Source organism: Centropristis striata, chromosome 18 (genome assembly GCF_030273125.1).
Source record: "Centropristis striata isolate RG_2023a ecotype Rhode Island chromosome 18, C.striata_1.0, whole genome shotgun sequence".
NCBI lineage: Eukaryota > Metazoa > Chordata > Actinopteri > Perciformes > Serranidae > Centropristis > Centropristis striata.
The window spans coordinates 6,075,348-6,098,262 of NC_081534.1; the positions used below are offsets into that span (position 1 = coordinate 6,075,348).

Below are 22,915 nucleotides of genomic sequence, written 5' to 3' on the forward strand. Positions count from 1 at the left end.
CTCCCTGTCGGTGGCGTGATGGGGTCACCTCTGGGGCCTGGGGTGGGTAAACACACATGACCCAAGACAAACTTTCACAATTCCGCCAGGTGTGCAAACAGGAGGCCGCAAAAATACCCGGAAAAGTCTGACCATGCAAAAACAATATAACTGCCTCTGATGAACTCCTACGAATGAAGAGGTAGAGGCAGAAAGGCCGACCGGCCAAGAAGGCATGTTAGCATTGCGCATGGAAATTCGTCTCAGAGAACCAGGGGGTTTGATTGGTTTGGATGGGAAGCTCACCTGCTCTGATTGGTCTCTAGCGTGGCTCTCATAGTATGCAGAGAAAACTTGATGGAATAAAATAAGAAACAGGAAAAAGATACATTTTCGTACAGGGTGGATTAAATCTGACCGGGCCTACAATTTGCCTCGTCTCAAGAATTCTAGCTCGAATAAAGTTCCCTACGTGGCCAACAGCCTATTTAATGTCTCTCTCGTGTTTGTTTCATGGCCTGCACCAGTGATCCAATCCACCCCGTCCTGATCTATTGTCTCCTGGGCTGGTGAGTCCTGCAGCTGACCTCTGTGGGGAGTCTTCCAGGCACCACATGTTGGTTTTGTGTCCATATGAACTCTACTTGCTTGAGCAGTCGGGCCTATGGCACCAAGTCTGAAGGACACAGCAAAACAAGGATTTAACTACAACCAGATGCAGCACTGTCCTCCCAGATCATCCGTTATGCTTTGTGTTAGATGTTCCTCAGATAGTCACGCTGCCGGTGGAAGGGGGATGCCTGTTTGTTTGTTTGCAAAGGGACAATCAAAGCATTGCAACGTATTGCAAATAACTTTTAATTCTTGCTGCCAGCTAATGCCATGACACAGACAGAACATCTGGCATTGCACTCCTGCAAATGTTATTTTCATTTCAGAATTATTCATAGCTGATAATTAGTGGATAAATCTTACAACGACAAACAGATAATTCTTTTTAAACTGCAGTAAATCTCTGTCATAACAACATGCAATTTGAGCCACCCTATTTCTACTTTATAATGATATCATTGTTACAGCTTACCTCTGCTCACCCCTACTGCTAGACATTGAGTAAGCACGTAGCAGCCTGCTGGTTATACTATTAGCAATACAGATGAGAGATGTCTGCATGTCTGTAAAGTCAACCTGTAATTATCATGGCTGTATATCCCCCGGGCGAGAGACTAAGTCAGATTTATAGATTTATTCTGTCTTCAAATTAGCATCATGCTTCAGATTCCAGCATTTCATCTCGCAGGCTGCTGGAATGTTTAGAGAGTAAAAAAAGGAGTCATTGTAATTCACAAATGCACATCCCAAAACCACCCTCTGTAAAATAATGTCAGAGAGGCAACAATAAAATGGCTGTACTGTTCAAAGCAGACACATTAGAAACCTCATTCAAGTGCAGGTCCTTTCATTTTTGGAACCGTCGTGTTTGACTGTTTGGATAAAAAGAGCACAAAAGTATCTAATTCTGTTCGTTATTATACGACTGTGCTCCTGCTACAGGCTGCTGGGAGTCACTATGGACTGCATTAAGTCTTTTTCCTGCTCCTTTTAAATGTGCTTCTGCTGCCACAAGCGCAGTTCATTACACTCTCATTCATAAATGCCTCCAACTTTCCAGTGTACCAAATATAATACTGTGTGGGATGCATTTCTTAATTCTCATCTTTAGTCATTAGGAAGACACTTCTTAAAATAGTTTTAATAGAGGTTTTAGTTGGCAGCCACCAATATCCCACTATTTAGTTTGATGAATAATAATTTTATTTCACAAGGTTTTGAGAACAGTGAGTTGTTGAACTTCTAGGAAATACTGTAGTACATGAAATATACATTGCATTCAGTATACTGTAATTAAAATATATTCCATTGAGGACTTTTATTATGCAAAGCTTTTGTTTCTTGTGATATACACTACTGGTCAAAAGTTTTAGAACACACCAACTTTTTCAGAATTTAATTGAAAATGATGCAGTTTAATGTCTCAGTCTACTCTGAAATGAATGCACATTTGCAACATTTAAAATTCTTTTTTGAGCATGATAGTGTTTTGAAAGTAAAAAAAAGATTCAAAATCACATTTTATGTTGGACTAAAGGAGTAAAAAAAGACACAAAATGACCAAAAAAAGACACAAAATGACTAAAAAAAGACACAAAAATACACAAAATGACTTACAAAGACATGAAAAGAATTAAAAAATTGACAAAATAGCCCAAGACTCCATAGAGTTAAGTTGTTAACCCACTTCTTGTTCCCTGAAAAAGGCCTACTTGTATAATTCTGAAATGTACATTATTTTTCAGTTTTGGTTAACCTTTTTATTTACCTCTGGCAGTTCACCACTTACCTTTGTACCCTTTCAAGCTGTTCATTTGACGTGAACTGCTTGAATTTCAATAAAAAACTGGAAAAATTGGGGTGTTCTAAAACTTTTGACCGGTAGTGTATATATAAAATTAAAGACATTTTAGTTGGAAAATAGTAGAAAAAACAAGATGATACAAAGAAACTTAGTATTGAATCTCCTTTTTCTCAAGCAGTGTAATAAAAAACATATTTGAGGTACTTTACTTAAGTTTATTTCTACTATATACTTTTATTTCACTACATTTCAGAGATAAACATGCACAGCCCCTGGATGCAAGATATTGACTTTTAGCCTTTACCAATAAACAATAATTACCTGCTCATCACAGCTCATACAATATGGGCTGGTAATTTTGTAGTAGTTCAAAACCTCAAGTTTTTGCACACCTCGTGGAGAGAGAAGGGGCCAAGATGTAGTGAGCAAAGATGGATGATAACACAACAAAAACAAAAAGTACTGACTCATCAAATATTCATTTGTTTGTACATCAAAACAATTAAAAAATGTCACTTGTAATTGTATAATTAAATCCCCCAAATAAAGGCTTTTAAAGAAGTGAAAGCCTGTGGCTGCTTAGTCTGCAGATAAAACGCATTAATAAAAGGCAGAGACTGTTATTCTTAATAAAGAAATGGGAAGGATTCGGGGGACAGATATGCTGTCAGGGAAAGCAATCTGGTTTCATATTATCAGCTCTATTTGCCTAAATTAAGTTATTGCTATAATCATAATATAAATTTACCATTATAGAATGATAATTAATCAGCCTGATATGCATCATTCTTCCCTTTTACTTTTTACTGATAAAATTAACTTCACCTTGACCAGCTACAACAGCAAAATGCTGCTTAAAAAGCGAAGCATAATTATTTATAAACTTATAATATTAAATAAACAACTCACACTTTCTTTGCACTGAGTATTTTTACTTTTGATACTTGCAGTACTTGCAATTTCCACATAATGGTATTTCTGGCTTTATTTGATAAAATGATCAGAATAGTTCTTCCAGCAATAAAGAAACCAGTGATGTGAAAAACCACACAATTTCATAAAAATAATTTCAGGTATGCATGTAAACTGATTTTTCTCCTGTGCCACAATTTATAATAACATAGAACACCCACCTCTGTTTAACTGGGCCTTTCACTTTCTTGCTTTCACTTTAAAACTGCTCCCAGAATCACAGTAGGCCTTTAATTTTTTACAAGCACATTTAATCTGCATGCATGTTTTTTCACGGCACATACTGGAATGCGGGTTCTTTTTTTAAGAATGTGTTTGCAAGTGCTCCCTTACCCAGCCGTACTATAATATATGCATTCCTATGTGTCAATATGCTGTCGGATGAGTCAAATTTCAGCATACATTTTAATGTGATTTGTGCCCTCTGTTTGAAGTTTAAATGCTTTTTTTTTCGTGAGGAGTAAATACATTCCTCGGCTGGCTTGTCGTGGATTGATTTCTGCTGACTCAGAAGAAAAATTGCATACCTACAAAGCATCTAATAGACAGTGCCTCGGGGTTCTTCTGTGCACATACAGTACATGTGCAGACGGCTTTGTGTGGAGAACAAGTTTTACAGTTCAACCTAGTGTTCAGGGTAGCAACACACTCTTATTTACACTCCTGCTGTCAGCAGGAAAGAAACATTAACGTGATGAATACAGCTTATAAATCCTTATACAAAACAGCTTTATTATACTTTAATTTATTGAAAATAGTAGTTAAAATCAGATGTAAATGTCAGATGTAATATAGTTGTACAGTGCTACACACCATGGTAACTTCCTTTTTTATTCAGTATAAATCTGGGTTGACTCGGAGTATTCCCATCTGATTTGAATTTGATATTCAGACAGCAATAAGATATAAAGCCATAAAGTATGGTACAGTTGTGGAACACTTTTAAATGATTATCCTAAGACAATACAGCCAGTGAACTCTGGGAGCTGTGCTGCAGGCTGTATTGTGACTGGTTCAAGTCAGCGTCCTGCTCATACATCTTTCTAAAATTATACACCACAATGAAGAAAAGGGCCACTTCTAAACAATGTCAAAAATTCAGATTTAGATCCCCTCTTTTTTTATCTTGTTATTGTGTTACACAGGGACTGAAAGACGAGTCACAGCATTATGAAATCATGTGAGGAGGGCAATTATCCATCACAAAAGCCCCACAGTAAAAAAAAAAAATAACCCACCGACTGGAGAAGACAACAGAGCCTTTTGTTTGCCCCATTGTCAGTGACACACTGCCGAACTCCTCCTCATAATGGCTTGTTTCTCCAGTGAGCCGTCTGCCTTCATCAGGCCTACTTTGTTCTCGACAGCAAGTAAACTGAGTTTCTGAGACACATAATGGGCAGCTTATGTATAAGCTCATTCAGGTTGCGATCGGCTGTCATGACCCCCAGATTTGAGTCATGGCCAGCGCAGAGTTAACTTATTCCTCCTCACACTTGCTGCACGCACGACACACTGTCATTTCTGTTATTGACATTTGCCTGGAGTGACGGCATCTTGTGACCGTGGGCATCATGTGACCTTGTAGTGGAGTTGTATCATCAGCGCAATATAATTATAATGCTGACTTAGCAGTTCAGACGCTTGAACTCGGGCGACCTCGGCCTTGCAGCTATTGTAAAATCTCTCAGCTGTTGACGAGTGACCACACAATGACAGGGTTTCCAGTGGCCGCAACTATACTGTACCAACCTCAGAGAAGAGTAAGTGTAGAAGCAGGAGAATCACAAGGTCCTCAGTCATGAGGAGTTCTCAGACTTTTTCATAATTCTAAGAGTTTCAGGAACGCTCCATTTCCATGCCCTGCAGAAGAGTGTGAGTTGAAACGTGCCAAGCCCATGTTTGAAATTTTTGCAAAGCAGTGTGCCTTGGTACTTTTTGGGTTATGACCAGACATGTGACTGAAGTCATTTAGTCAAAGTCACAAGCAAGTCCCAAGTTAATTTTCTTGGGCAAATCGCAAGTTATTTCAAGTCAGATTCTTAGTTTAGGAAAGTCACGTCCCAAGTGAAATCACGTCACAACATCAAACATAATTATTCAACAGATATTGGCCATTTTGGTGACACATGCAAATGCTATCAACATTTAAATGTCATTTACCTTAGAGATTGTGTTTCAGCGTATCCATGGTAGCAGAAATGTAACATCCCAGCGCAAGTGTAACCACGATTGACACAATTGTACAGTGATTGGTCCTAAGATGTAAGTGTATGTCGATTGGTCAAACACATCTGCAGCTACCATTTTTACAAACATGTTAGCCATGTAAACAGCAAACAACACAAACACAAACTACAACTTGTTTTAACTAGCAGAGATGCGACAAGGGAAGTAAAACATGACTCGTTACCTGCTGGCTGGCTTACGTCACTTCAGCCTTCCTGTCGTTGCAAAACTGAAAAACAAACCTTGTAGGTATGTAGTTCTTGGGGGAGTTCCTCTCAGGGAGTCCCTAGAACTGTTTGGTCTGAAAACGCCTATGGTCAGCTCGTCCTTGGTATGAAGAAGCCCCTGTACGTCTCAGTTCAGGTCTCAGCGGCTGGACCTGTCCTCACCTTTAACACAGCATGGCATATGTAAACCAGACAGCAGGACTTGTGGAGGACCAGTATTGCTTTTCATAAACCATAAAGTTTCACAGGGGTGGAGAAATAGCGGGAGAGCGTTATGTATGCCAAGTAAGAAAGATATATATAAGTCCACCTCCATCTACTTAGCACACAAATTAAACCAAGTTGTCAGTGAACATTTAGAAATCATCGCTTGGGTCTCAGCGGGCCTCGCTGTTTGAACTGCAGTGTAGGTAGGCACTGTTTATCCTGGACCGGGCCCTTGATTAAAATGAGGAATGGAGGAGAAAAAAGAAATGGCCCAGTCTCTCGGTGGTCAGCCACAGCCTCCTCATCGCAGCCTCCACCAATGATCTGACTTTCCCCCCTTTTTTTTTTGCAATTTTATGTAATCACAACTCTAAAAGCTATTTTTAATGTGTGTTTAGGTTGTGCGCGCGCCATTCGATATTAAACATTTCCCCTTATTACTTAAAGGCCGACTTTATTTTCCCTCAAAGCTGTGACTCCAAAAACAGCTGTCCAGACACCACAAGAAAGGGCCTTAAGTCACTGGAAGATGTAGATACCACTGCTGGACTCCAAAAGAAAAATATCTACTTTTCATTAAGAATATACCATACCGTACCTTACCAAACAATTCACACAGAACATCAACATCCTCTTGGCGACGTGGCGTCGTAGATTAAGTTTCTGCACTTCCATGAGTTTTGGACCAAGTGAACCCCTCCATGGCTTCAGACTGTGCATCCAGGTCAGCGTCCCGCCTCAGCAGCACTGTAACGAGATATTTACGTTCACACCAGCAGCCAACAGAAGCTGATTGCAAGTGGTGTTTGTTTCCAATGAAAGCACGTTAATTCGGGCTCGGCCGCAGTGTAAACTACCTTGGCGTTTTACAGATGTCGCCTGTTAAAGTGAATCACTGTACCTGCCTGTTTGCCCGGTCGGGCCGTTCTGATGCCCCGCCAGAGAGAGTACACAACACGAGCCAAAAGGGCTATTAATAAGCCCTTCCTTTTCTAATACTGTAATACCTCCACGTGTGTAATGTCTGCTCTGGGCTAATTATGTCACGTCATTTTTAGCCTTCGCAGAGACATGAATACAGACGGCCTCAGTCTGGGTTAATTTTAACTCATCTTAGGTATCATTATGCCCCAATATTTTTCCAGAAATACTGTGTTGCAAGAAATAATTTTCTACGAAAACAGCCCACTGCGACGTTCATTTGCTGTGACAAAGCGAGGAAAGCAGCAGCACTGCATCACACACACACACACACACACACACACACACACATACTGTCTTAATAGCATGTGTAATTTCAAGCATGTTCCAACATATGATACCTCTATTATGTTTCTGTGAGAGCTTGTGATAACAAAAGTGAGTCCATTTGAAGGTGTGTGGTCCTGAGTGGTAGGAGAGAAAGTGTCTGGCAGGGTGGGCCATCGACCACAGTCCTCAGGGCAGACCTTGGCCAGAGCTCAGAGTATGGCCAGGCTCTTCAGCTCTGCATACACACACACACACACACACAAGTATAGCAAGTAGAGTATATGGCCACCAGTGGAGAACTAGTAATGAATGAAATATTATATTCCACATCAGAGTCCAGACTTTAACATTATTACCTTCACATAAAAGCACTTTTTTGACAGCAAGGAGTACATATATTATAAAATTGTCTGTGCAGCAAAATAAAGACAAGCTGGCAGCACTCTTTGCACTGCTTCTATACATATACAGTCTGATTAGATATGTTAAATCCATTAAAACACTCACATGAACTCCAAATAACTGGCTCCTTTAACAATACAATGGCTAAAATCCCTCCAATCAGGCCAGAATCAATTCGATAAATATCTTTTCATCCAAAGTGTTTATTTGCCAAATGTCCCCAAAACATTATACTTTTGAAAACAGAACCTTTAATTTGCATGTTTTCTCGGTTAGATCAGGGGTGAGCTGAGTTAAATTTCGCTAATAGACACGAGCAGAGGTTGTGGTCAAGGTCTTGGTGAGGGAAACGGTTTGTTGTGGTTTTCTTAAGGTGGGTGAACCGCTGACCTGACCCAAAGTTGGGCACGTAAAACAATGTTTGGCTGCCTTTAACTAAACTTTGTTACCGTATCAGGGGGAAAAACATCACCCTTTCCTCGCAGTTTCAACCCTCGCAGTTCGTGAAGAATTCATGCAGAGATATCTGAGACGACAACATCATCATAGTTCACATTTTCACCATCAAGGTTGTTTATCACATGCCATGCCACCCAAGAAGTTATGTTTCCTGCCACGTGAGTTGGGTTTGACATTTATTTTTCATTCAGTATTTTAGATTCAATCATGATGTGCAAATTATATTCCCATCAAACTGCGTGTAATTTATTGTGGCTGAGCAGAACTCACAGCGGTGCTGCACTCTGTCCTAAAGTTTAATGCTTCTGACAGCAAAGCATCCACTCGCAATAACTTTAAAAATGTTTATACATGACCTGAAATATTATTCTTCAAGTATCAAGTAGCAAACTAATCCTTATGTACAGACTGACTTTGCTGTTACACCGGTGATCCAAAACATATAATCTAACAATTATTAAGCAAGACTGTTGTTGAATGGTATATTTAGCATCAAGGTAAACTGCACGGGTGACATGATCGATTAAATCTATGACTGGAAATCTGTACCGTGTACGTTCTGTGATTGGCTTTCCCGAAGGATTCTGTAACATACGCTGCAACTCAAGAGGCATGTTCTTGTTTTAGACAGCAAATATTTACAAAGCAGCGAGCCAAGGAAAATGTTTCACTGCACAAAAATAAGGTTAGTGGCAAAGACTTTGGAATTTGTGGGGATTGTTTGTATTTCGTATTTGACATATTTATTCCCCTTTTTTTTCTAACACTATATTAAGGTCATGATTTGAAATAAATAAGGGCATCATTGCATGATTAGTTTCAGCATTGATACTGTTTAATTACTCAGACAGATGATTTAATTATTCATATTTTAACTAGATTTTTTTCATCTCACCTAAGTGTGTTAAAACAGGAGATATTAATCTACTCATTGACTTTGATGGATTGATTGAATTCAAATGTACATTTTATACATTTTTAATTAATGTCAAAAAAATGCTCCCAGACAATGCCACTATTACCTCCACCAAGGAGGTTATATTTCTGGTTTGTTTGTCAGTTTAAAGGATTACATAAAAATGTGTAGCATCAGCCAAGTAAAAACTCATTAAATCTTGGAGTGGATCCAATTCACAGGGCAGTTACATTAATTGTTTAACACTTTAATTAAATTTCAAGGTAGGGCATGGCCTTGGCAGAAGGTCTGTGCCCTTCTAGTTCTGCTTGTTTTCATTATGTATCAATTTTAACAGTTCAAACACTAGACTACAAAAAACGTTTCTATCACTTACCTCATGTATCTATCTTTGCAAAAAGCTCTCTGAGATTTCTGCTGCCATCCAATACAATACAGGTCAAAGTTAGTTTATTTGTGACAATCACAGAAAGAAAGAAATACATTTAAGAAGCTGACATAATCTGAACCCTGTGTGAACAGTTTTCTCTGAGACTTTTTATTCGATAGAAAGCAGTTCCAATGAAAACTGTTCACAGTGAGGACTGTGTACTAAGGGTGTACTTTGTGCTCAAAAAGTAAAGTAAGATGATGTGGAAATATATTTCCTAATTTATCATATTCCATTGTTAATTCAATGTCATGCTTTGAAAGTAAAAAATATTGCATTACCAATGAATATTAAGTTAGAAAGTGAAACATTTGCCTGAGGTAACAGCTTTCAGAGTAAACAATTGCCACTTCTTCTTTCCACATACAAATAATGAGACCAATCACTTTGTTGGGGAATACTTCTGTGTAGATATTTTTCTTCTCCTTCTGTGAGCAACAGAAACAAAATTAAGATCCACCTCTGTTCCAATATCGGAGAGGGTTATCTGGATACCTGTGACGCATAAAACTTTATTTGGAAGGCCCAGCCATTTGGATTACAGGCTAAGATGAAACAGCACTGATAGATTTATGCAAATGACTGATTAAAAGGTAGTTTCCACTTGCAATAACAAATCATAAGAAAATTGCCCAAGGCACTGAACCATTTTCTGCTTAGTCATACGTGCCCACCGGCCAGTGACATGATTTCTGATACACTCAAACACTTTGGAACCTGACTGCTTCATTCCACACATTCCTGCGCTTCTGTACTAACACCCTGTCTGTGTTTTTGATCTGTTGAGACAAACACCTCTCATCGCTGATCAAAGACAAGCCGTGACGCGTGAGGGTGTGTGCTGCATGTGTGGGAATCTGTGTGTGTGTGTGTGTGTGTGTGTCGAGGTTGGTGATTCACCGTTGATTGTCATGAGCTGCCTGTGCTGCACTACATGTTGGCAGGGCCATCCTTGCACAGTGTCTGTGTTAAAGTGTGAGTGTGTGTGTGTGTCTGTGAGTGTTAGCGAGGCTGTGAGAAGGCATCTCTTTCACAGAGGAGACAGGTGGCCGTGATTTACGGCCTCTTACAGGAATCGCCCCCGTCTGTCGCTGCTATGAGAGCCAATTAAAGGTCAGTACAGGCTCGCATGCACACAGTTATTACAGAAAGACACAATAGCATGACACAGTCACATAAAGAGTGCGAAACTGGAGAAAAAAAGCTGCAAAAGTGACACTGAAGCTGCTGTCGCACTGAAAACAAGCCGCTTCACACTTTCTCTTCACACACACACTCACCCAGCCTATCTGTCTCTCTCTTTCTCCATTCTCTCTGCTGCACATGTAGACAAACACACACCCAGTCTCACACCGCCAGCCAGCCAGCCATTCGCTCCTCACTCACACCCTCAAATCTTACCAAGCTCAGCTCTCCCTGCTCAGAGGCAGACAGGAGCAGCACAGCAGCCTGTTAAAGGAGTTGAGGGAAGGAGCAGCAGAGTCAGAGAGAGACACAGAAGGAGGGGGATGAAAGAGTGAAGGGAGAGCAGAGCAGAGAGAGCGCTGTTCCCCATATGCTGAGGAGGCATGGGCGGTTGAACAAGCTGCCCCCACTGAAGCCTCCTGACTCATGGGAGCGTCAGACCCCGATCCCCCAGAGAGCCTGGAAACGCTGCCGAACCACGCGTAAGGAGAGAGAAGGAGGGGAGCCAGAGAGGAGAGAAAAAAGTCCGGGGGAAGAGGAGAGGAGAGGGAAGAAAGCCACAACGGTAGGCTGTCCCACTCAACTGCCGTGCCGTGATGACGTCAGAGGGCATGTGACCCAGGCTCTCCAGTGACGGCACATGGAGGGCAGGAAAGAGACGAGTTTTAAAGCTGGTGCCTTTTGGGTTGTGTGAGGGCTCTGCTCGCCTCCCAAACAACCACAGAACCACAGACGTGCGGCTCGGGGTTGGTGTTTGAGGGCGACCTGGAGTGTAAATGGTTAATCGTCGCGGGCCAGCACCAGTCACAAGGACGGCGCTAAGCGAGTAAGTACGTTCCAACCACACTCGCCAAGCAAGCAAGTCCGACACCATCTGATCTATCCGCAAAAGCGATATTTGCCTCTGCAATTTTTTTTTTTTTTTGCTCTATAAAACCAGACCTGGTTGTTACTTGTGGTCATCCAAATAGTTGATACGTAAAAGCATGTCTTGTGGATGGCTTTTCCATTTTTTTTTCTTCATGACACGCTGCGTGCTCTTGGTTTAGGACGTGTCAAGGGTCACGGAAACCACAGAGGAACAAAAGTGGGGCTTGCTGCAACCAGAGGCAGCTATGGCATCTAACAGCCTTTTCAGCACAGTGACACCATGTCAACAAAACTTCTTCTGGGGTGAGTACTGCTTCGCTGCTTGCTGTTGTGTCTGGAGTTGGGTTCTAGGGGCTCGGGTCACGGGGAGGACTTGGGGTCAAGTGTTGAGGTTTGGATAGAGGAATTGAGGGGTTTGGGTAAAGGGGTAAGGATCTTGGATCAGACTGAAGGATGTGGGTCCAGATGAGTGGAGGGGGGGATCAGCCGAGGTCAATGAGGACCCTGGTATCAAGGTCCAAGCTTTTGTGGTGGAAGAAAGACCCAACTATCATCAAGGCTTTTTGTGGTGCGCGAATACGAAAAAAAAAAACCTCACTGCATTTAAAGATTCCAGTATTTACTCTACGTGATGTTTATAAATATTTCTGAAAGAGGAAGATGACATGTTTGTGCAACATACCCTTAGATTTACAAAGCGATGGCATTGCGGAACCAAAAACAAAAGCATGGGTGATATTTTTGACAAACGTAAACAGACGCTGCACAAGAGAGTTTACAGTTGAGCATTGAAACAAGATGTGGGGATTACTGGATTGTGTGTGTTGGGTGTCTCTGTTGTGTGGAGGGAAGAAGTATTGATTAGTTTGCCAAGAAAGGTCTGTAATCGCTTCCTGAAATTGTTCAGTGGTGCTGCTGTCATTAATTAATCAGTGTCGATTTCTGCAGCCTCCAGGGAGCCTTTAATCGACAGACATAAATCCACTTTGTGTGAGAAGTTACTCCATGTCAACTCCCATGATATGAGTTTGTGCTGGGATAATTAATTTGAACACAAAATCAATTAACTCTGACTTATTGCTTTAACTCAAATAACTAAAAAGATAAAAGTATGTTTATTTATGTATAATAAACTCCTGATTTATGTTTTATTCCCATGAAAATATTTGTTTTCAAAGAACTGAACAGTTAAATGCAATTTATTCTTCGTTTCTATCTATTTTTTATTTGTCCAATCATATATTCAAGATCCGGCTTGGATCCCAAAGTGGATCTATAGGAAATAAGTCCACAAAGAACTCAAGATGTGTGAACAGTAGCAGTGTCAACTTTATGATTTTCAATTACCTGTGAAGGCCAACTCACATGCTCCAGTTTGCGGCCTCTGTTTTGGGTTTGCTGTATTCTATTGTGACAGCTTCTTTACACAATCTAATTTAATCAGCAAAATAAATGATGTTTTAGGTTTACCAGATGAATTTTCAAATTTAAACAAACATTTCCATTCCCCGTGCGACACAGGGAATAGACAGTTTAATAGATCCCCCCCTCCCCTTCTTCTCCGCTCCGGTCCATAGCCTCCGCTTCTCTGTCCAAATCAAATGTTTAAAAGATGTTTTTAAGAAGTCGCTCCGTGGTCAGACACAGCTGTTCTGGGCTCCTGCTCCGCACAGAAGCAGGGTGGCTCCTAATACACTCTGAAAGCCGGGAGAGAGTGAGCGTCTTCTACCAATCACCACCACCTATTACCATGTTAACCCCCTGACCTCTCGGCGTGTCTCTGGGGTCGCAGCGCGGGAGCGTGAGAGGAGAGGAGCGGCGCTGCAGGAAATTGAAAGCATGCTGCAGCAGAGGGAGAGAGGAGCAGATGTGTACAGATGTTCAGGTGGAGAGACTCAGAGGACTGATAATCACTGATCAATTCTCTCATATAAAGTATTGTTGATTGATACAGTGCTGCGGCTCATTGATGTTGCCCCTGTTTATGAACATCTGGGTAGTAAATCTGTCAGTGCAACCACAAAAAGCCCCCTTGACAGCATAATGTGATTTTGCAAGACCACCAGCGTTTTCTGTTGTGTTTATGATTTAAAAATAAATAAATGTAGTGTTCTGTAGTGTATCAAAACTGGTGAAAATTAGGATTGGCGCTGTAAACATTTTTGTTTTAGTCTGACAAAAACAGGATCTGAGTTTGAATGAAGTTGACTTTGATTTAGAGTATTCATGAAACTGAAAGAGGATGAAATTCAAAATAAAATTGACTACATAGAGCTCAGATTTTAATGCATAAATTTATTTCTGTTCATCTTTATTTTGAGATTAAAGGATTAAGTGTCTTTTCTTCACAACTTGAATCAATTTGGAGGACAAAAACACGATTTAACTGAGCTCAAGTGTTGCCTTTTTGTTGATTTTTATTATTTCTTCAACTTCTCCTGCTCCAATGTTTCTCCTGGATCATTTTGTCCGGCGTCAGCCAGTTTTATGAGAACACAAGTTACAAAATATGTTTTGTTACTTAGAAAGCCACATTACTCCATCCCGTCTGTAGATTTGTATTTAAGGACATTTTTAATTTAGGTCTGAGTGTACATTCCCAGCGATAAATCGAGCCGACTTGAGGGAGCAGGCAAATATTCCAAATTGAGAGAAGGGGGCTCATTAAAATTTGTCTTGGCATTTACATCACAGCAATTTTCATTTAATTGCCTCAAATACATTTTTTATAACTCTTGAGACTGGCAGATCAGATGAGGAGGGCAGAATAATGTTCAACATGTGTGGCACCCACTCAACCACCATCCCTCTCTGGGGAACATTTAAGTGCCTATTTTCTCTATTACAAACTTAATTACATATAGACAATTAAGTCATGGGAGCAATTATCGTTCAGTAAGGTTGTAAGAAAAAAAAAAGTGCTTACACAGACGGACCCAAATCAACACGATCAAAAGCAAAGCGGGTAAATATCTGAAGACTCCGGGCGGAAAACTTTCCCCAAAGAAAATCTCAGATAATTTGCAGGGAAACCGTATATGTATTTGAGAAAGGCAGCTTCTGTTGCATAAGTGTTGCCTTAGATCTAACCACAGGCCTGCTTCTTGGAGACATCTTAAAAGTGAACCAGACATCCTCCCTCCTCCTCCACCCCTCAGCCAGGGAGAGACGTGAAGCCCACTCATCAATAGGTAATTTGAAAAAGCCAGGGGGGAAAAATCTGAGCGCTTCACTGGCTGCTACTGTGCAGAGAAGACTCTTCCCTTAACTCCAGGCTCAAAGGAACTCTATTTAGCAATGCTTAATTGTACCTCTGAGGCAAACATGTTATTTAATCCCAGCAGGGTCATATTGATGGAGTAAAATGGTGCTGTGTGTGTGTTTGCGTGCTGCAACAGCTATTAGGACTTATTAGTGCTGGAGGTTCACATTAGTCTACATAATTCCTCAGGGTAATCAGAGGTGCAGCGTGTTAATGTGATCAGTGTTTAATCAAAGATAGATTAATTGCTCTGTATTTTCTCTCAAATGTACCAACAGTGAATGGTGGGTTGATTATGGCCCTAAATAGGCTGTAGGCAGTTATTAAGGTCTAAATGAGAGCGTCATGGGAACACTGTGATTTGAATGACTGTTGATGTTAGACTTGAGGAGAAAGTTGTTTTTCTTTTCATTTGTAAAGGTATTCACATGGCCATAGAGCAAATTTGTACCCATGAAATGATGTTAAAAAGATACACATTAAATTAATGAAAATGAGTACAACATATTCCCAGAAAACTGGATTGTGAGGCTTTTTTCTGTCTCCTTTGCTGCACTTTGTAGTCTCGTCCAGAACAACTCGGAGACATGAACAATATCTGCTCCTCCTCCTTCCAAATGAAGCAACGAGGAGTTATTGAAACATGGGAGAAAAGGAGTCTTACTGCAGAGTGAGTTAACATTCACTCCTGTAATATGGAGACTGCAACAACAAACTAAGAGTTCAGTGTAAATACTCACAAGGCACTGTGTGTTATCCCTTCTTTTATCCCCATATTCAGTAGCTGGGGGGTAATTACACTATTATGATAAGGCACCCTGCCAGTTGACTGTGCTTACTGCAGGTTTCTGCCTATTTAAAGTGTTGATTAAAGATAATTTTCCCGTAGGAGCGATAAAGCCTATGAGCGCTAACATCTCTGCTTTATTTCTCATAAATCAATGCAAACGTTTAATATCTTTGCTGTGTTTACTCTAGCTACGTGCCAAATTGGTGTGTGTTTTTTGGACAGCTCTGCAAACTTGTACTGCAGTACGCAAAGCTATGATTTTTGAATGCACCATAATTACCAGGTAGTTTAATGCCATTGCGTTAGCCAGTGGGGCTTTTAATGCAGCGCTGTGCTATTTTCACACTTAACAAGATCCTGCAGCCCTTCATCCATTTCAATTGCATCACGCTGGGCGAATTACCGTTATCCGATATAAGCCCTCAGAGAGGAAGTAACTACCTAACACTTTGAAAATTGGTCTATCTTGGAACCGTTTCACCCTAATGAAACAGAACACCAGTATTATAACCCAGAATCATATAGCTCTTTCTGTTTCATGTCCTCTCTTTTCTCTCTCCCATGTTTTATTTGAGTTATTTCAGTCAGAAGATGGCTTCAAGTAGAGCTGATACAGCAAACCACAGGAAACCTGAACAGCATTGTTTAGCGTACCCCCCCTTCACTTTCCTGCGAAACGTACCCAGGCGGCTTCGCAACCACGCTCCGTGTTTCTATAAGGGGGAAATATGGAGTGTCGAGCCCTCTTGGATGTTTGGGTTCAGCCTGTAACGATGTGAGTGAGAGCGCGGCCGCAGCACCTACACAAGGCCTTACCTGTTCTGCCCCACGTCGGAGAAAAGGGCAGGTTTTTCCCCTTGTTAGTTTAATCTTAAAGGAATGCGGTATCCCCTCTGACTCAGGCCAAACTCCCCAAAATATAAACCTACTTACCAGCAGGTCATGAAAAGAGCAGCACAGGTTGGACGTGTTAGCCATATTTTTGAGGAAATTCTGATTATTTATGTCAGGTAACACCTATACTGTAAAGAGTAAACACAGAAGGGTTGGATTCTGCTTACGTTTTCAAGGAGAAGGTGAAACAAGATGAGTAAAGGAGCATCAAAGAGCTGCAGCGAGCTCTGACTGTGATCAATAGCTTGGCAGCAGATCAGTGAGGCTGTCTGAGGGGATAAGTACACCTTGTTACAACGTGTCTTCAGACGTTGGTATCAGCGCTCACTTTCTCACCAGTCGTAGTGATTTGTCACTCAGCACGCGTTTAAAAAACACTTGTGGAGAAATTCTGTATTTTTAAATGGGAGTTTGTTATGAAGCAATGTTGTGAAGTAATGACAGTGGGGTTTGTTGTAAGTATTGTGAAAGCATAGTACTGTAAAGAGTGTATAAATGTTCAGTGTACAGTGTGTGTGTGTGTGTGTGTGTGTGTGTGTGTGTGTGAGCTGAAGGTGTCTGTGACAGGAAGATCTGTCTGCTTGATTAATGCTCTCACTCAAACTGGCACCTGGAACCAATCCCCCCTCCTGCCGCCCCCGTCCCATGTGCACCGTGTGTGTGTGTGTGTGTGTGTGTGTGCGCGCATTCCACACACTGCTCCTTCAGAGGGGCTGAGGGTGGGTGTTGAGCAGGAGGCACAGATGGGACCGGGGGACTCTGAGCGGAAGAAAAGAAAGGTGCGTGCAGAGGAGGGAACAATAGGTGAACGTGCAGTGGAGGGTGTGGGGTGTCATTAATAACACACAGGCCCCATCTCCTAATTTGCTCAAATTACCTGCCCACACAGTGGGCCCCCTGCCAGCGCCGAGGTGTGAACACAACAGATCAAATACACCTGAAAATCAGAGTGCCCACCCACTCGGCAACGCCCACGCAAGCCTTTTAATGGTGGCCTGACAACTCTGAAGACCTGTGTGTGTGTGTGTGTGTGGAGGAGAGGGGCTCCATGTTTATTCTTTCATGTGAGAGTGAGGGATAAAAAGTGAGAAAATGTGAGTGTGAGAAAGAAACATTAAAAGGGAGAAAAAGAGTAAGTGAGACAGAGAGATGATACAAAGGAAAGGATCGGTTTGCACTCATGAGGCATACAGTAAGAGCAACACAAGACTGACTCTTTCTAACCACCTCCCATATGGCACCGCGGGGGTGGCCATTTACCATCATCCACCCTCCTCTTCTCCCTTCTTCCCTTTCCTTCCTCCTTCCCCTTATGTCCACCCTCCTTCCTTCCCCTCCCACCCACGCTTTCAGGAACAAGGCGATGACAAACGTGACGAGGCGGCGATGCTTTGGTCACCGCAATAATCAGAGCAGAGTCACCAGCACCGTACCACCTGTGCTACACACACACACACACACACACACACGCACACACACGTGTGTATGGAGACATGATCAAATGTGTGCATAGACACTGAAATTAAATATGCCCTGGAGACACAGAAGGGGCCAGGAGAGTTTGTGTAGGTGTGTGTAGTGGGATGCTTGTCTTTGAACTTTGAATAGTGTGTGTAGCTGATATTGACGAGTCTCTGGGGAGAAGAGGGAAGCTAGAAATGGTAGCGCTCATTTGTAAAGTGGCCTCCAGAGAGAGAGAGGGGGAGAAAGAAAGGGGGGAAACAAACATGCAGACAATTCAGATTAAGAATTTAAAAGTGTACGCACACGCTGATTAAAGGGTTTGTAGGATTTCTGTTGAAATAACGTTAACGGTTCTCATCCTTAATGTGTCCTCGGTTTGTATGCTACGTAAACGAGCTACATTTTTTGGAATAGTGCCATAATTCACTGCATTACTTTTCGTTGGAATAATTACAAACTGTTCATTGGAACAGCCTGAAATGTAAGAGGCTTAACCCTCCGATTTAGCATTTATATCCTGTTAAACTTAAATAGATAAATAGTTTATAACTCACTATAGTGTAGTTGTACGCAGATATTAGGACATTTAAGTCTTTATTCATGTATTTTTTAACGATTATAGCTCCTTCCAAAAAGCTTCCTTTTGTCACGGATAGTGAAGGAGAAGATTTTGTAAATAAATACCCACCGAGTATGACAGGGTTCAATTCAACACTGAAGGCTGACTGAACCAGAGTGATCAGGAGGCCAAGAGCATTTCTGAATAAATTATAACTTAATTTATAAAGATATTAAAAACTGGAAAGGCACTCGGAGTGTAGGCTTTTCATTAAGGCCATGCCCTGCAATATTAACGAAAGTGTAATAATTTGAGTATCCGCCCATGATTCGGATCGGCCACAGAATTTAATCAGTTCTTCCTTTGTCCCTGCTGCACTCTTTCCTCAAAGTTTCATGAAAATCGGGCCAGTTATTCCGTAATCCTGCTGACAAACAAACCAAACCGAAAACATAATCTCCTTGGCGAAGGTAATAGCAGATTATTGATAAATATAATAAAGATGATTAATAAATACAGAAGACAAATATTTCAGATAAAGATAGATTTTAGATGATCACATTTGTGTTATTTTATATATTATTTGTGTTAACTGTTGCTTTAAACACATTAAAGGCTCTTTAAATGTCCTTTTATCTGTGAAAAATGACATTGTAGTGTGATATAACTTGTTCATTAACTGTTAATATACTGCTTATAAAGGCTACAGTGGGGGGCTAAAATAAAGTGTTACCAGTTAGGTTTTCTGTCTTACAACTTTACTGCAGATTTTCAGAATTCTGCATGACTCCTGCTGTGGAAAAAAAGAAAAGTTTCGAACAATTTCTGCTTGTACAGCAGTGTTACAAAACTGCAAAATCCCCTACGTTACATTTCAGGTTGTTTCAAAGCTCTCTCCGCTGACTGAGGCTGGCATCTTTTGAGAACTTGTAGCTGGTGTGTTTTATGTTGATCCGCGAGCTGTTCCAGTTTACACATATTCAATCCAATCATAGCGCTGCGACAAGCAGCTCTGCATGATCAAAGCCTATATACATCCACGCCGTCTGATCCCCACTGGAGCAGCTTTCAGTCTGGAGTTGAATCCTGTCACTCACCCAGACAGCTGCCCTCTTACAGTCCTCTGTAGTTCATTTTTGTTGTCGCAGTTAAAAGTTTTCCGTCAACTGTTGCGCTGCTCATTCTATTTTCTGTCTTTCCCCAAAGGAAATAGGTCTCTCTCTTTTCTCTCTTTCTCCTTTTTGGACGGAGACCAATAACAGGCGTTTTCCACTTCACTTCTCCTGATGCTGAATGAGCAAAGGAGGATCCCAGAGGAGCAGGAATATTTTATTAGAGTGATATTTTGAAAGTTCCTCTCCTCCTCCTCTGTCTTTCTTCCTCTCTCGTGATGGAATTTTAGGATGCTGCAACAATTCTGTCTTGTGTGTGTGTGAGTGTGAGTGAAAGAAAACAGCTCACGCAGAGCAAAGACAATTCAAAGTTCCAGCTAAATGACAGGCTGGGAGCTCCGGTCTTTTGAATTGCATTGTTTTCTTTTTATTCCTGCTTGGGAGGAGGATTGGGGGGGAAAAAGAAAAAAAGAAAAAGCCCAGTTGGGACAGAAAACGCGCAGTTTAGTCTCAGGAGAATTACTCTCGGCACAAACAAAAATAGCAGTCATTTTTTGCTGACAAACACTTTTTAATGTGAGGGTGTTTTTTTGTGAAGTTGAGCTCTTTTTGTTTTCTTATTTATGACAAAGCTACCATTTCAGGATAGAAAGGGTGGTGTGTGTGTACTGTAGCCTTGATTTACTGCTGGTTAAAGGTGTAGGAGGGGAAAGAAAAATGAGGGATGTCAGAGTTCTTTAGCTTAATTGGAAGCATTGGTTCCTTAAAAAAGAAGTGCATTAGAAAATCTGTTGCTTTAAGGAAAAGTATAGTCCAAATGGTGTTCACAGTGCTGCAGACAAATTTATCTTTACATATTGTACAAAAGGTCACTTTCACATGAATACTGCATTACACACACAATTACACCTACACACGCACACACACACACACACAGCCAGACACATACACACGCCCTTTTCCTGCAGGACCCTGCAGATGCAGCAGAAACAGTAGAGTCGGTCTCTCTGGTAAACAAACAGTGAGAGGCTGCTGGGAGTCTTCACTGGGCCTCCAAATTATAGTCCGGTTAACCAAAGTCTCAGTGCCAGCCCATTTACTGCTACACACATACTGTGCATACACACCCACATCACATGCATATGCGAACATAAGCACATGACCTGTGCACATTAAAGGCACACTTTAAACGCACATATACAATCAGGTTCTAATGGGACCTTGTCTGCGCTACAGTTGAGCCAAGAGTAAAAGATTTTATAGACATAAGAGAGACTGAGAGGGAAGCAGCCCCTCAGGGCCTGTCATAAATATTACCCAATAATCAGGCTCACAGTGTGAGGCAATTACTAATGAAACAGAGTCCCTTGCAATGTAAACACAAGTTTACAGCTTTTAACCCTGTATACACACACACACACACACACACACACACATATATATATATATATATATATATATTTTTTTTTTTAAAGGTTTTATTTATGCTTTGCTTTGACAGAAAGATGTGTTCAGAGAGTTGATTGATAATGCTTTTGTGGTTTGTAAAGTCTCAAATATTTGCAGAAAAGTTCCAGGAGTTTGGGAGAAGAATTTTTTCACCAATAGCTCAGTGAAAGGAGTTTGGATTGTTTAGAGCTTCTTTAATTGTCTGTAAATGAGTTCTGCAACTACTGGGGACAGTTTTCAGTCCCTTGAGGACACAAGAACATATCAAGAGTGATCTATGACGCCATAAAATCCAGTTAAAACATTTAGGATGATCAGTTCTCGTGAAAATTATCTGCCGTAAATCTCACACTTCCAGAGTGACAGTATATTCCAAGCGGACAATTTAATTGTCATCCCGAGACCACATCCCAACAACTCTGTTGCCAAAGAGGGATTTTTTTTATATGAGTGACGTTCAAATTCTCAGCTTTGCTATAATGCAGCACCACAGAATAGATTGTGTTTGAAGGACAGCATTTCACAACAAAATTGATGTTCCCCGTGGGACCCAGCAGGCAATGAGTCTCCCTGCTCAGGACTCGATTTAGGCGTGATAAAGCTGGCGTCATCTGAGTCTCAGCTAGGGGCAGAGCAGACACGACATGAAAAGGCCCTGTCCTGGAATAACTGGCAACTTCAGAGTGTGTGTGGAAAATACAGGGTCATAGGTCACATAATCGCACAATAGTCATTTATCTTCTGTGAAATCATGTTTTCCCCCAAACGTTCATGATGTTTTCTTTCACTGAACCCACTTTTCCAAAGATGACTGGAATTGATTTTGTCTGAGGACATCTCAGGCTGGAAGCTATGAAAGTGAACTCCATCCACCCTTCTTTTTCTCCCCCTCTCCACCCCCACCTTGTTGTGAGTCATTTCTGACCAGTAGCTTAATAGGCTCAGCGTAATTACAGGCTGAAGTTTTCAGTAAAGGCACATCTCTGAGTGTGCTGCATCAGCGGTGACACTCTCAACTTAATTTGTTAACTCATTCGGCACACGGAGCATCAGATGCTACAAGTGAGGCCTCTCAACGTCTTTCTCACAGACCGAGGCTTCCCGGGGCCATTTTGACGTCTAAATGGTTTGGAATTGGATCTAGTATGTTTGGTTCCAGGTTGCAGAGTTCATGCTCAGTGTTTTTGGAGCCGCTCTGAACTGGACTGTGATCAGGAAGAGATCGGGAAAAAAAAAAAGAAAAAAGAAAAGGAGAGCGAGGTCCAAACCCTCGGATGTTGAGCGCTGTTGCTCGATGCACGCCCGGTGCTGTGGCTGCGTGCGGTGACTGCCCAGTACGGCTTTTTCATTTCCTGTTTATCTGATTGGCTGTTGCCTCAGTGCTGGACATACTGACTGACAGTTTTGATGTTGATTACCCCCCAGAAATTAAGCAGCAGAGCCAGGACTTTCAGTTTGGGCTCACTGACTGTCAGTGATATCCACGATACCCAGTGTGTGACGATGGCCAAGCAAAACAGATAGTATATTCGACACATTAAAACGCTCCAAGACAAAAAATGCATATGGTACATTTCATGCCGTGGGTTTGCACCGTCTATGTTTATGTCTGTGTGCAATTGAGCATCCATAACAGACTTTTCCCCGTTCCATCTGGCCCTCCTCTACAACTCCTTATATCGATTTGGACCCAGTGCACCTGGACATTCCTCCATTCATACATACATCCTCACCTCCTGTCTCCTTCCTCTCCCTCCCCGTCTCCAGCCGCTGCCCGTCCTGTCTTGCCTTCCTCCAAGTCTCGAAACAGGAGCAGTGGAAACGGGCGAGTGATAGCCGATA

At 41.5% G+C, this 22,915-nt stretch overlaps 1 protein-coding gene across 1 annotated transcript in view; it reads left to right on the forward strand.

The window, feature by feature from the left end:
• The first annotated feature begins 11,486 nt into the window (after positions 1-11,486).
• runx2b (RUNX family transcription factor 2b) overlaps positions 11,487-22,915 on the forward strand; it is a 39,913-nt gene continuing 28,484 nt past the window's right edge. The window contains exons 1-2 of the mRNA XM_059356572.1: positions 11,487-11,499; positions 11,723-11,846. Of these exons, the coding sequence (XP_059212555.1) occupies positions 11,789-11,846 (58 nt within the window). The 5' untranslated portion in view covers positions 11,487-11,499; positions 11,723-11,788. The remainder of the gene's footprint in view (positions 11,500-11,722; positions 11,847-22,915) is intronic.